The sequence below is a fragment of the Lolium perenne genome, chromosome 7 (assembly GCF_019359855.2).
Source record: "Lolium perenne isolate Kyuss_39 chromosome 7, Kyuss_2.0, whole genome shotgun sequence".
Taxonomy (NCBI): domain Eukaryota; kingdom Viridiplantae; phylum Streptophyta; class Magnoliopsida; order Poales; family Poaceae; genus Lolium; species Lolium perenne.
Window position 1 is genome coordinate 331,450,102 of NC_067250.2, and position 15,496 is coordinate 331,465,597.

Genomic DNA, 15,496 nt, shown 5'->3' on the forward strand with positions numbered 1-15,496 from the left:
CCAGAAAATGCACGAATATGACATAAAGTGTGCATAAAACATGTAGATATCATCAATAATATGGCATGGAACATAAGACATTATCGATACGTCGGAGACGTATCACAGCTCCAGCATCCCAGAATACCTGCAAGGTAGGGGGAGGGGTCCTAGAAAGTCAGTTCCACTGTACCACATAAACAATATTATATTTTGTAGCTAATATGTGATTAATAAGGTACCATGATGTAAAGCACCACATAAGAAAGCGCGCCCTAGCAAACAGAACATTCAGAGCACGGATGCTTCATCTACCTACAGAATACAAAGCAGTGGCGAAAGGTACTAATGTCCTCCTACGAGGTTAACCTGATATTATTTTTTGTTTGTTTTGCTTATAGCTGCAAGTGCAAAGGGCTTTGGTCTTCCAGCCAAGACATCCAACACAAAAGTGATACTTAATGGTGGTCAGAAGGTTACATTCGCCAGGCCAGACGGATACTTTTCACCAGTAAGTATTTACGAGCCAACTTCATTGTAATATGAACGAAATGGACACTAAACAGTTGATTCTCTATTCTGTGGCATGATAGGTTCGAGTGGACATCAGTGCCAGGAATCCTGGGCACATTCAAGCAGCATTGACTGAAAACAGAAGAGTTCTAAATGAGCTTGTTTTGGAACCTCTGAAAGCAGAGCAATACTATGAGGTTTCTAATGCTATAGTTTTTTGTTTACATGTTCCCCTCACTGCTTGCTGTTATCGAATTCATTCTGAAACGACTTATGTATCTGTTTTCCCCAGGTGAGGGAGCCATTCAACATTGCGTCACTTCTGAAGAGCACGATGGGTTTGATGGTTGGTTTCATGGTCCTAATGGTTTTCGTTATGCCCAAGATGATGGAGAACATAGGTATGTGGCCCATAAGCACATTTCAAACCTTTTATTCCCAAGAGAAAACTAGAAACTTCATGTTTGTATATTAAGGTTCATGCTTAATGAGTTCTCTGCAGTCTGTCAGTCTGCACCACATAACTTGTACAGACTTATACAGTAATAAGATATAATATTCAACAATTTGTTTCTCATGTGGTCTTTCCCAGCTTGTTCATCCATTCAGAACAGTAACATGAAATGACATGTTCAGTTATATAATGTTTTTTTAATACATAAAAGTAACTCCTGCTTATTTGTGTGTAGTGCTCATGAAACTCTTTTATGATAATATATGCTCTACGTAGTATCTGTCTATTCAGACTTGAACATTACATTTCTAAAATGTAATAGTTTTGTAGCACAGAACTTTCTGAGTCCTGAAACTACTCCTGGAACATACCAAATATATATATTGTCATCAGATTTTGCCATACATAACTAAGGGAACATGAATGCACATGAATTATATGTAGCCAGTTGCCCAACCTTTTTCATTTTGATAGGAAACAAATAAATATGTTGGCCAGATAGTAAGATATGAATGAACCTATATGAATAATTCTCTGTATTTTGAAGCTTCTTGCTACATTTCACTATAATGCTAGTTCAAAATATCAGACAAGGTATGAATGAACTATCTCAAAACACTAAATAAGAGCAAACAAGTATCACTTTTCAACTAAAACAAAACAAGACAACAAACAGAGAACTTGTTACTTGTAGAGTACTTTTAGATCCTAAAGTCAACTAAAATTTACCTTATTGTTCATCATGAACTACTCATCATCGTCAAAACCATGAACTTGATGCATGTTTCCTTCATCATCGCTACAATATTGGAACATTGTAGGATCTGTCCTGTTTCCTTCATCATCCTCACTTTCATGTCCCTCCACTGGCTCATGCCTCCTTTTCTTCAATTTTTCAACAACTGCAGCATCAACTAACACACGTTCCTTGTCCCTCCACAATCTGGGTTGGACATGTCCTTCCTCCACCGGAACATGCGGCACCTCATCATCTTGGTATGTTAGGCCAATACCACCGGGAACTTTTTCTTCAGTCTCGGCCACACTCCACAAATGCCTATGCTGGAATTTTTGCACTACTCGCCAACTTCCACCGTAAGCGGTATCTGGCACATAAAATACCTTTGTTGCTTGTGATGTAATAATAAAAGGATCATTCTTGTACCACAACCTTGCAGTCCCATACATGATGGATCCACCGATCGTAAGTGCTTGCCATCCCATACATCAGCAGATGAGCCTCTACATTTGCTAGAGTTTGTTCTTCGCGGTTGAGACAGCTGCAGCACGGGCAAAGAACTTGAGCATCCTCGCCAAAACTTCTATGAACAAACTGCATAAATTCTTCAACTCCCTTTGTATGTTCAGTGGAGAGTCTTCTAACCCCCTTTCTGATCCAGCTGCTGTCCATCTGCATGCCAAAGACCAAAAAATGTTGAAACTTCATTAGCAATCAAGAAGACTCGCAGTACATGCCAGTAAAATCACTGGACATGACAGTAGAATGTTTTCCACAAATAAAGAAATGCACAAACTGAAGCCCTGCAGTTTCTACCAAATAATCTTATTAGAGTTTCTACCAAATAATATACAGACCATGATCTCTTGTTCTTCTACCAACTGAGCAACAGAAGTCACACAAGCAACAAGTTAAATCAGAGCCAATAGGTGTTCTCTGTCAGTTTCATTAGTAGTTTTTCACAGAACTGCTGAGGAGACAATCTGGAGTATGCAGAGACTAACCTTCAGTATTTCAGAAACTGCAGCATGACTACCTGAGATATCGCGGGCACGTGCATCCTAACTTGAGTTCTTTCAGAGTTTCAGTTATACACACATCATCAGTTTTCTTACGTGTTAGTATGTTGATGTTTTAGGATGTGCTATTCACTCCTTCAGCTCGAATTCATGTACAAGCATCCATCAAGATTTTGTAGGCATGTTAGGCATCTGGTAACAAATTCTAGATTTTACTTGCTATCTACAACATGTTTGCAACGAGAGATACAGTTTTAACCCAACATATTTATTGTGAAGAACAGGAGAAAAACTTTGCTGCAGAGATAACAAACTTCCTCCTAACTCATACTCATTTTATTACTTCATATAACAAATTTACAGTCAATTATTCTTAGAAATTAACTGTCACTATTTATAGACTGATTTATGTTTGGAGAGAATTTGATTGACCCTATGTCAAATTGCAGGAGATAAGAGACCTCGGCCACTACATGACTTGCAGGGAATGCTTACACGTAGCTTATACTAGAAATGTTGATTGTGTCGTAGCAGATTTTCCAAATTGGTTAATCGAAGGTAGATAATGTAGCTACAGAAGCTAATTCAAGGTATACTTAGACCAGTTGTTCGTAAAGAGCTTAAAAAATATTTACACAGGAGAGTGACTCTTCTTTTTAAAGTGGAACATTTTGAGGAAAATTGCGAAGAGATTGCTCTATAATATTAAAGAACCAACGCATGAACAAGTAAGCAGTACGGGGCGCACCAATATCTTTTATACGAATGTCCCTGCAAGGATCTCAGTAGAAATTATTCTACATATCTTTTATATGAACTGCTGATGAGACAATCTGGAGACAATAGCTCAAGCAGAGACTGAATAAAATTGCAGCCCAAAAAGGCCAACCTTTTTCCATGACAGAGAGGGGAAAGAGGAAACGGTGCAGACCTGGAGGTGTCCGCCGACGGGGGCTCATCGTCGAGCGGCTTGGTCCTGTCGTGGCCGAGGCGTTCCACCGCCCAGGAGGCCACCCCTTGCTTGGCCGCGGTGCCTTCTCCTCCGCGGGTCACCTCCAGTTACTACCGCCTCCGTCCCCGCCGGTCGCCTCCGCCGGTGCTAAGCACGATCGAGACGGTGGCGAGGCGCTCCAGCAGGTCTACCGCCCAGAGGGCACCCCCTTGCTTGTCCACGGCGCCGCCCCCTCCGCCGATCGCCGGCCGCCGGCCCCAGTCCCCGGTATCCGCCCCCGCCGATACCAAACACGGTGGACAATGCGTACTGGAATTGTCTAGTCTTTTTTTTTTTGAGAAAGGAATTGTCGAGACAATGCGTACTGGACAATGCGTACTGGAATTGTCGGGCCCCTTGGCCTCGAAGCCAATTAGAAAGGCCACGGGCCACGGGCCCTACTGGACCATCGGATAATCGCTCCTCCAGTACAGCAGCGCTTGAAGACCACACATTCGATGATTCTTCCCAGATCGGTCATCGTGTCCTCCATTACTCCATCTGGAGCCATGCACGGTGGTTGCTAGCTCCTTTTTATTCATGTACAGGGTTCCTTTTCTCACTGTTTTACCCAAGCAAATCTAGACAATTTCACGGCTACTTTTGATCCATGTCCATGGCTGCCATGCAGGTCCCACTACTGCCTAGTCATGCCAACGCATCACGAATTAAGACCTTATTGTATGGTCATAGACGTCATGACCATTTAAATTGGTCAAAATTAAGGTCGTGAACGATTGCTGCTAACCCTATGACCAATTCATATAATGCGAGTGTGACCTTTCTGACAAAATTGGTCATAGTGTTTCAGGGTTCAGACCCTCCCAAACGGCTGACGACCATTTGCCGCGAAATGGTCATAGATCTATGATGAAAAGACCGATGGTCGTTATGACAAGGTCACCAGTGAGCACATTTCTTGTAGTGACATTATTCTCATAGAACTTTGCTCCTTTTTGTAAAATAGTACTCACTTCATAAATTATCTTGTGAACAGAAATTGCCATAATTGGGAGGGCCAAAAATTCTTGGTGTGCAATGACGCAGGGTGTATGAATGCACTCGTGGTACAGGTTGGCCCTAAACTACCGACTCGGCATGCCGACTCGGATGAACTAAGAATAGAGGAGAGGAAGGGGTGACCGAAACAAGTGAATGATTTGCCACAGTTTTCTTATTGCTGTGTTGCCCTTTAAATAGGGACTGGGGGACTACAAAGTCAAAAAGCAACATCCCGTCAGAGACATCGACGCGACGGGTCCATACCGACTTGACCTATCGGTGACCACTATAGATGACGTCTAGCACGTCCTATCTATCTACTCTATACCAGCTATGCAGACCCATGCTGCCGACACACTGCCGACTCCGGGAGCCGGCTAATCGGCGACTCGACTTTGGGACAGGTGTTACCTCAAATTTTAATTCTTTTTCAATTTAGGCTTGACACAAAGGTAAATTCTCTAAATATGCAACTATGTGAATTCACCTATATGACAAGATACAAGCAACAATACAAGATACAGGTAGTAAAGGCGGTAAGAGGATAGAGGTAACCGAGGTGGAGCACGCGGAGAGGCGATGATATGATTCCCGTAGTTCCTTCCTTGTAAAGGGAAGTACGTCTACGTTTGGAGGGGTGTGGTGCCACGAAGGCCAACCAACGCCACGAAGGCTCACCCTATTCTCCGGTGAGCAACGCCACAAAGGCCTAGCCCACACTCCACTAAGCGGTTGCCTTGAGGTCGCAACCGGCACCTTTACCTCTCTCCTCATTTTTCCTGCGCCGCCGCCCATCTCCCCACCTCCCACATCTGCTCCCTCTCTCCACCCGTCGTCCTCCAATCCATTCGTGCCCGACGGCGCCAGAGCCCTTTTAGTACATGATCTGTTCTGTTCCCTTTTAGTAATTTTGATCTCACTACGTACATGATCTGTTCTGTTCCCTTTTAGTAATTTTGAAGGATCACAGCTGCAGTAGATAGAAAATACCAGTATTTTGTGAGACCGTGGCTGTACTATGTTCTGTTTACTTGTAACTAATACTTCCAGCTACTAGCATTCATAGCTTTGCCGGTTCATTTACGTTGGTTTCACACAAAAATGGATAGGCATGGCCAAAGCTTCTCTTCTGTCTAAATTGTTTGGGCTATTACTTTACCAAGTCTAAACGAAGATTTGTTGCTGCTATTAACTCCTATTTCTGTCTCTTTGTACATTCCCCTATTGATGCATGCCAACTATGTATACCTTGTATCAAACTTTAGTTGGCTGTTAATTATGTTTAGTTAGAAACTTTGCTATTTCTCTGTCTGTCTCTACTGTTTATGTAAATCTTCTAGATTCCATTAATGCACATCAGTAGCTTCATTTTAAGCACTGAAACTGTGAAATTAGAAACTTGTCTATTCATTAATTCTGTTATGGTTTCTACAAGACATTCTGGCTGTTTTGTTAATGACTCAATTTGTGCCAATAAGTTCATGTAGCATAAATTTTCTAGTGGTAAGTGCAGCACTCTTGTCTTAACTCCTGATATGCATGCCATCTAATGCATTGAGCTGTGTTCTGAAATTGCAGGATGAGCAATAAGATGGGCTTGAGGCTGCAGCACTGGTGTTTAGATAGATCGAATCATATTCTTGATCCCGATAATCAGGTGGTTTTTTTTGCTGTGTTATCTCTACCTGCGTGTCATGTTACTAACAGTGAGTGCTAGTGCTTAATGTTCCTTTTTTGAAATTGTGATGCTTGTATGTCGTGATTAGAGATCAAGTTGTGCATATGTGCCAAAACTAGCCAGTTTCTTTGGCTAGTCGATCACATCTCCGTGTTAATTTGGTGTTGCTGGTAGTTTTTGTTTTGGAAAGGTTGCTCAAGTGCTCGCTGGGCATAATTATTTAGCTTTCGTTGGTACACGTAAATCATTTTCTCTCTTGATAAACCGAATGATGCATACCCATTTTGGCATGTCTTGTTGCACCACCCTGTATCTTTACTTTATCCAGCTGTAGTGGCGCCATCATTTACATTTTGTGAGTAGATCCGTTTGCTTGAGTTGCATTCCATCTGGAGTCTCTGACGCAAGTGTTAATTTGTCTATGTAAAGTTCTAGTTTTTGGATAGTGCACACTGTTATGGACCATGTGCGAGTTAACTAGGTAAAATAATTTGTTCATTTGTGCTCAGATGCTAAGACTTTATTGGTTGCATGATGTTATCGAGCGATTAAATGTTTGACTGTTCTTTTTCATGCTGTAGATGCACAAGTAGGATGGTGGATTATATATATGTTGTTGGAAGTGGATTGCAAGTCTAATGCAAGACCAACCTCACAGCCTCAAGGTATTTATCTTGAGCTTATGGAGGAGAATTTAATATGCACCTCTCTCCACTATTCTTGTCTCTGACTGAGATGTTGCTGATGTAAAAACTAGCAGGAGAGAATTGTTTTCTTGTAAGCACCTCAATCACATAATTTTTATGTAGTAAGTAGTAACATTTTGTTTGTACCAGTCAACTGTTCCTTTCACATAAGTACCTGCGTCTATCAAATTTATCTGTTGTGATCGTTGTGTTTTTTTTTCCTGTAGAAGTCCCTTGTATGTTGTTCACTCCATTCTGCCCACACTTGTTGTCATTTAGACTTGTTAGCCTATCTGAATCTGTGCGGCTTGAATTAAATGTATGGAAATCCAACAATAGATGGATCCTGAAATGCTCATTATTCGCATGCAGTATTATGTCTTATCTCAGCCTTAAGGAATAAAAAATGGCATGCTTATATCTCAAGAACATCCCTGTCCGGATTGTTACCCCAGAAAGCTGTGCTAGCTGACTAACTCTGTGATTTTTATCAGATCCCAGATGATGCCAGCGTGTTGGTAAGAGAGGGCAGCAGCTGTCGTGAGAATATTTTTGGGACTCGTTCTGCAGCTTGATCAGGTCCTGAACTGGAACAAGAGGCTGGACCAAAATACTTGCGACATATGAAACCTTGCATGTTAGAAGATAATCTTTTCTATAACATTACGTGAGAGACATGCAGCTACATGTCTTTTTAGCCTCACAGAAGATTGTAGTGTTTGTATTTGTACATTCATCAACAGAGCGTGTATTCTTATAGTTGTTCTTTATAAAATTCCATGTGTTCTCTCTCCTTTTTTAATCAGATATTGGTGATTTACAGTGAAACGTAGAATATTGATGCTGACCTGTGGGACCTGGGAACTGAATCTTGATGAGTGGGACCAATTTGAAATGGAAACCTGACAACTGGAACACTTTGTCTAAATTAAAAATGAAAAACAAAAATATTGGAGAAAAATGCCAAGGCCCAAAAAGAAATGGATCGTTAATAGGCCTAAAGCCCAGAATAAGGCCTAAAAAGAAATGGCCTAAAGCCCAGAATAAGGCCTAAAAAGAAATGAATCTAAAAGGCCTAAAGCCCAGAATAAGGCCTAAAAAGAAATGAATCTAATAGGCCAAAAGCCCAGAATAGAAAAGGCTGGCCCATGTAAATGACAGAAGCGGACCGGGCTGTATTTGCATTATGACGATTTCGTTTTGTCGCAATTTTGCCACGTCGGATCAACCACGTAGGACCTGACGTGGCCAGGCCAGACCGCCAGTGACGATATTGAATCGTCATAGAGGTTATGACGATCCAAGATTGTCATAGACAGTTATGACGATTTCGCCAAAATCATCGTTATAGTTCATTACTGACGGCCAGCTTTTGATGATCCTATTTTCTTCATAAGATCGTCATAGATGGACAACCGTGACGATACAGTGATGAAAATGGAGGGCCGTAAGTGAGCATATTTCTTGTAGTGGTCACTGGTGATGTGGACTCGGCCTCTCGCTAGGTCGAAGACCCGATAACCCTTCGTGCCGGGCTCATAGCCCACAAAGATCGTCGGCCTGCTCCAATCGTCGAGCTTCTTTAGCCCGGGTCGAGTCTCTCTGACATGCACCACGCAGCTGAACGTACGCATGAAGTGCACATCTGGCTTGCGACTATTAGTCGGCGACCTGTTCAAGCTGAACACATCCGTCGACACTGCCTCACCCCAGAACTCACCAGGGACTCTCTTGGCCTTCAGGAGATTGCCCACAATCATCTGGTTGCGCCGCTCGATGACGCCGTTCTGCTGTGGGGAGTATGGAGCCGTCAGGTGATGCTCCACTCCAAGTTCCGTGCAGTATGCGGTGAAGGAACCGAAGGTGAACTCACCTCCGCGATCCATCCTTAGAGTCCACAGCTTGCAGCCGGACTCCGGCTCGACTCCATTCCGGAGCCGGATGATGGCGGTTGTGGCCTCGTCCTTTGTCGCAAGTAGGGCGAGTCACATGTACCGCGTCAAGTCGTCGACTAGGAGGAGGAAGTACCTCTTCCCGCTTGGTGTAGCCAGCGTGATCGGCCCTCGGAGATAGCCGTGGACCAGCTCGAGTCGGTCTTTCGCCCGGTACCTTTCCTGCTGCGCGAACGCGGCTCGCCGCTGCTTCCCTGCTAGGCAGGTGTCGCAGAGCTAGTTCACGTGCTCCACAAGAGGAAGACCACGCACCATGTCACCTCTGTCCAGTCGGCGCAAGCTGTCGAAGTTGAGGTGCCCGAACCGCGCATGCCAAGTCTAGGCCGAGTTGGCACCAGTGTGTATCGCCAAACAAACAGGCTAGGTGACTTGCTTGGTCAACTTGTGCATACTGTTGGCCTTACACTTGACCTTCATTAGTAGCTTCTGCTACTGGTCACGCACTCGGAGGAGCCCATCCACGATCAGCACCTGGCAGCCATTCTCGTCGAACTAGCCTAGGCTGATGATGTGCGTGTTCAGCCGGGGTATGTAGTACACCCCGGTGATGGCCCGGTGCTCATCTGACTTGCAGACGAACAACACTGTCCCTTGCCCGCTGATGTCGACGGTGGAGCCGTCTCCGAACTTGATGGAGCTGGTGACGCTCGTGTTGAGCTCTGCGAATGCAGCGCGATCACCAGTCATGTGATTGGTCGTGCCTGAGTCGAGGTACCAGACACCCTCCTTGGAGTCCCCCTCTTGCGCCAGGTAGACCTGCTCCTTCTCCTCCACCACGAAGAGGGTCGACTCCGAGGCAGCCAGCTTCGCCACCTGTCGACTAGGTGCGAGCGACTCTCGAGTCTCTACAGCCAGCTCCGAGGGCTGCTGCACTAGTGTCGCCTCCGACTCCGTGAGTCGAGGTGACTTCGACTCCTCCTGAGTCGGCAGATCCCACTGGGTTGTCCAACGGATCTAGGAGTGCTCCTTCGAAGGAGTCGACTCGCCCTCCGACTCTTCCACCGGTCGAGTCACTGACTCTACCACCGGTCGAGACAAGGGTGCCACCTCCGGCGTGCCCGACTCCGCGCTCTGGCGAGTCATCACTTGGAGCTGCGGAGCGGACGCCACGGTGCACGCCTGCATCATGAGCAGCGCGTCGTTGTTGTCGTCTCCACCGCACACGAGGTGAGCTTCCTCACACTTCTTGCGGCAATCCCGCACCCAGTGGCCGGTGATTCCGCAGTACCGACACATATCTTTCACCGTGTCGCGGTTCCTGGTGCCTCACGCACCCGGGTTGCCTCTGTCGCACCCGCGGCCTCGCGGCTTGCCACTACTAGAAATAAGGCTACCCGTGGCGCAACACTTTTTGCTACCCGTGGCGCACCGCATAGTGTTGTGGTGCGCACTATGCGGTGCGCCATGGGTAGCATAATAGGTGCGCCACAATCATCGTGGGAAACAAAAAAAAGGTCCACGACCAGGTTGTGGGAAACACAAATTTATAGAAAACACCCTAAAAAGAAATGAAAAAAGCAATCAAGTCCTGCTGGGCAGAGGACCAGCAGCAGCTCGTCGTCTATGGTTGCTGCTGCTGCTGTTGGTGGCGTCGTGGTAGCGGTTCCATGGCGTCGTGGGCGGGCAGAGGACCAGCAGCAACTCGTCGTCCATGGTTGCTGCTGTTGGCGGAGAGCAGCTGCAGAAGCAGTAGAAGGAGGTCAGCCTCCTCCTTGTGGCGTTGACGAGAAGGTCCAGAGCAGGGGCTCAAGGCGGCAGTGGCGTCGTCTCCCGCGGTGTGAGGGAGCCATCGGGGCAGAGAGGAGGGGACGCAGTGCAGAGGCGACGGGGCTTGGCACGGGTAGAGAAGCAGCGAGGAGGAGGGCTCGGGTGCAGAGGCGACGGGGCTTGGCGAGGAGAGAAGCAGAGAAGAGGAAGAGGGGAAAAGGATGAGGGGAAGTGCTCCTCTGGTGCATAATCATCCGGTGTAGAGAAGAGGAAGAGAAACAAACAAGAGGAAGAGGGGAAAAGGAGGAATAGGAGGAGGGCTCAGGTTCAGATTAGGGTGAGGTTACCCGTGGCGCACCCCATACCGGTGCGCCACGGGTATATTTTGAATTTTTTTTCCACGAAATCTAAAACGTCTAAAAACTCTATTTTTTACCCAAACATAATGTGTTTTTGCAAAATATGTCGAAATTGATGTTTGTTATTTTTCCTAACTACTAGATTACGTAACATAACTACATCTCAAAGAATTTTAAAATTTGAAGTTTCTATCATTTTCTTTTATTTTTTCCAAAATTGAAAAGGCGATCCACGGGGTAGGGGGTGGGCGGGGAGGGGGAGACCAACCCTCCACGGGTACCAAATATACCCGTGGCGCACCAGTATGTGGTGCGCCATGGCTAAGTGCGGCCACCCCTGCCAACCCGGCCCACGAATATCCGTTGTGCACCACTTTTCAAGGTGCGCCACGGGTAAGTTACAAGCCGTGACGCACCAGTTTCTGGTGCGCCACGGGTATAGCCACAGGCAATTGCCCCCTTCGCGTCCGGCTTGGCTGGACGATGCGCCTTTGTCCCGCAGGTTCATCCGCGCAAGCCACTCCTCTCCAGAGAGGAGCAACTTGCCGGCATGCTTGGCCTCCGGCTCCGCCTGCTCATGGCGCTCCTCGGCTGCCTTGAGCCAGCCGATGAGCTCCTCCATGGAGAGGGTGTCGAGGTCGAGCAAGGTATCGATGGAACATGCCATATACGAGAATTTCTTAGGGACGACGGAGAGGAACTTACGAACGGCGTCCGGCTCGCTGATCTTCACGCCGAGCACCCCAAGCTGCGATACGAGTGACGACAGGCGCATGACGAAATCGTCGATGTCCTTGCCATCGCCGAACTTGATGGCCTCGAGCAGGTTTTTCAGCCCCGTAGCCTTCGCGTTTTGCACCCGGGTTACCCCGAGCCTCATCGTCTTCACCGCCTCCCAAGCATCCTTCGCCGTCGCCTTGACGGCAAGGGTGGAGAGCATCTCCGGCAGGACAGACCGCAGCAAACACTCCTTGGCCATGCGGTCCGTCTCGCGCTCCGGCGTGCCGTCGGTGACGGCGACCCAAAGCTGTCGCGCGTCCAGCATGACCTGCATGAGGAGCGCCCAATCTGCGGAGTTTGTGCGATTTAGCATCGGCCACGAACTTCCAGTTTCGCGGACCACCCGCTGGAGGACCAGGGAGCTCCGGCCGACCTTCTTCTCCTCAGCGGTGACCACAGCCTTACTGCCGCCGGTCATCTCCTCCGTCGATCTCTCACGAACTCAGGCTCTGATACTAGTTGTTGGCCCTAAACTACCGACTCGGCGTGCCGACTCGGATGAACTGAGAGCAGAGGAGAGGAAGGGGTGACCGAAACAAGTGAATGATTTGCCACAATTTTCTTATTGCTGGATTGCCCTTTAAGTAGGGACTGGGGGACTACAAAGTAAAAAAGCAACGTCCCGTTAGAGACACCGACGGGACGGCTCCATACCGACTTGACCTGTCGGCGACCACTGTATATGACATCTAGCACGTCCTATCTATCTACTCTGTACAATCTGTACGGACCCATGCTGCCGACACACTGCCGACTCCAGGAGCCAGCTAATCGGCGACTCGACTTCGTGACAGGCCCCGAAGTCGGCTACTCTACTCGACTCGGACAGACTCCCCGAGTCGGGAAACACAAGCCGGTTCCAACAGTCCACGCTAAAGCGATCAAGCTAAGTGCTGTCAGTCTTTATGCACTCGTGCTACACGCTAAAGCGATCAAATGTTCCTCTCCGTCTTTATGCTAAGACGTTATGGCAGCTGCGTTGTTTACTATGATGATTGAGATAGCTCCGTTAACTCATACCGTGCTTAAACATCAAAGAAATAAGGAAATATTCTGTGCACCGTGAGTGTGACACAGCTGATTATTGATCGACGTACATCATCGCCAAGTTAGTATGAGATATATTTAATTTAACACGAGTGTCATGAGGCTGTCAAAAAGTGCGGCTGCTTTGTTAGATACGTACTACCAAACTTAATTAAAATAAAGGCGTCACATTTATCTCAGCATTCACAAGTAGTGCGCACTCAACTGAGCTAGAGAAACCATGCACATCATATTAGTATCTAGGTGTCGGATTCTGCTAGGAAGAGTACGATGTGAAGTTTGTGCACCACGGGTACCAATTAAGCGGCATGTCTATATATAGACGGCGTGGTTCTCTATCAACCCAAACAAGCTGAAACCAGCACTCCAGCAGCACTAGCTAGTACCACACATCTGACATGACGCTCACCCAGAGCACTAACCAGGCCCTGCTCGATGCTCAGCTCAACCTCTTGGACAACACCTTCGGCTACATCAAGTCCATGGCCCTCAAGGCCGCCCTGGATCTCCGCATCGCCGATACCATCGACCACCATGGCGGCGCCGCCACCCTTCCCCAGATAGTAGACAGGGTCACGCTCCACCCATCCAAGATCCCCTCTCTCCGTCGCCTAATGTGCGTGCTCACCGTCTCCGGCGTATTCGGCGTGAGGCCCGCGGACGGCTCCAGCGAGCTTTTGTACGCTCTCACACCGACATCCCGCCTCCTCGTCGGCCCGCGGAACTTGGTTTCAATCACAGCCATGTCGCTCAGTCCCCACTTTATCGCCTCCTACCTCGAGCTTGGCACGTGGTTCCAGCAGGAGTTGCCGGAGCCCTGCATCTTCAAGCTGGCGCATCGCGAACCATTGTGGAAGCTGGCTGAACACGACGCGACTTTCAATGCGCTCATCAACGATGGGATGGTCGCGGACACCAGCTTCATCATGGACATCGCCATCAAGGAGAGCGGCGAGGTCTTCCAGGGGATAACCTCGCTGATCGATGTCGCAGGGGGTCTCGGCGCAGCAGCCCAAGCCATGTCAAAGGCATTTCCGCATGTGGAATACACCGTGCTTGATCTCGACCATGTCATCGCCAAGGCTCCCACTGGCACCAATGTGAAGTACATCACCGGGGACATGTTTGAGAGCATTCCACCGGCAAATGCTGTCTTCCTGAAGGTATTATTTGAGTAGATGAAGTACTCCCATAAAAATGAACATGACTTGAAACAGTCAGAAATATTAAAAGGCGGCTCATTAAGTCATCAAACCAACTAAGCAGTTTGTCTCCTCTAAAAACTAAGCAGTTCGTCAATGTTCAGTATTAACAATACGTTTTTTTTTGTCTACCCTCAATGTTTATTCATTTCAGTGGATTCTCCATGACTGGGGCCACGACGATTGTGTCAAGATATTACGGAACTGCAAGAAAGCCATTCCTCCGAGAGATGCTGGAGGGAAGGTGATAATCATGGATATTGTGATTGGAGCAGGACAGTCAAACGTGAAGCACAGAGAAGTGCAAGCCTTGTTTGACGTGTACATGATGATTATAAATGGCATTGAGCGAGATGAGCTAGAGTGTTGGCCCAGCCCCAAAACGCCGTGTACTTCCGACGTAGACGAAGACGATCCGGCGAGACGTGACCTGCACACGCACAGCAAACAAGCCAAGCAATATGCAAACAGCAGCAATCCAAGTACGATCAGCTAGCTCCAACTCACGCACACGAAAAGCAATGTATCGCCACAGGCCCGTATCGAGCCTGTTGTTTTCTTTGTATTGATTCTCGATGTGGTGTTACAAGCCTAGCTATTACATAGATTATATAGTACCTAGACTAGCTAACCGACTCGGGGCACAACTCCTAGATCAGAACGGAACACGTACACTACTCGTATACGTACGGCACACGTCGCCGTGCCGGCGACGGAGTGATTATCGCTAACAATCACCCCCCTAAGCACGATGTGCCGGTCTTCACAGCTTGGACGCCGATCCTTCGTCGCATCTCCAAGAACTTCAGTCGACCCAAAGACTTGGTCAGAATATCTGCAAGCTGATCATCGGTGCGAACGTAGTTGACTTCTATCTTGCTCTCCTCTACACACTCCCGTATGTAGTGATACCGTGTATCAATGTGCTTACTCCTGTCATGGTGTACCGGATTCTTGCACAAAGAGATTGTGGACTTGTTGTCAACATTAAGCACCACCCGTTCCGCTTCCTCGTTCATGAGGTCACCGAGTAGCCTCCCTAGCCACACACCTTGACACGCCGCGGTTGCAGCTGCAATATACTCAGCTTCACAGGAAGATAATGCAACTACCTTTTGCTTCTGTGATAGCCAACTTACGATGCTATTTCCAAGGAAATATGCCACGCCCGAGGTACTCTTACGGTCGTCAACATCGCCTGCCATGTCGCTGTCACTATAGCCAAGTATCTTCACCTTCCCCTTCTCCTTCAAATAGACAATACCGTAGTCAGTTGTCCCTTTGATGTACCTGAGTATATGCTTCACCGCTGCCCAATGTTCCCTTGTGGGTGCTTCCATGTAGCGACTCACAATGCCAACGGAATAGGCCAAGTCCGGTCTTGTGTT

The 15,496-nt window shown here is 47.4% G+C and overlaps 2 protein-coding genes across 2 annotated transcripts; both read left to right on the forward strand.

Annotated features, from left to right (window-relative positions):
* Nucleotides 1-281: 281 nt before the first annotated feature.
* Nucleotides 282-1,038, forward strand: LOC127314926 (ER membrane protein complex subunit 7 homolog). Its single transcript, XM_071824465.1, has 5 exons — nt 282-321; nt 381-490; nt 573-689; nt 785-893; nt 995-1,038. Exons 1-5 carry the CDS (start codon nt 282-284, stop codon nt 1,036-1,038), a joined length of 420 nt encoding a protein of 139 aa, XP_071680566.1.
* Nucleotides 1,039-13,257: 12,219 nt separating this feature from the next.
* On the forward strand, nt 13,258-14,604 carry LOC127314142 (O-methyltransferase ZRP4-like). The gene is made up of 2 exons (XM_071824467.1): nt 13,258-14,069; nt 14,263-14,604. Exons 1-2 carry the CDS (start codon nt 13,305-13,307, stop codon nt 14,602-14,604), a joined length of 1,107 nt encoding a protein of 368 aa, XP_071680568.1. The 5' UTR covers nt 13,258-13,304.
* The last annotated feature ends 892 nt before the right edge of the window (nt 14,605-15,496 follow it).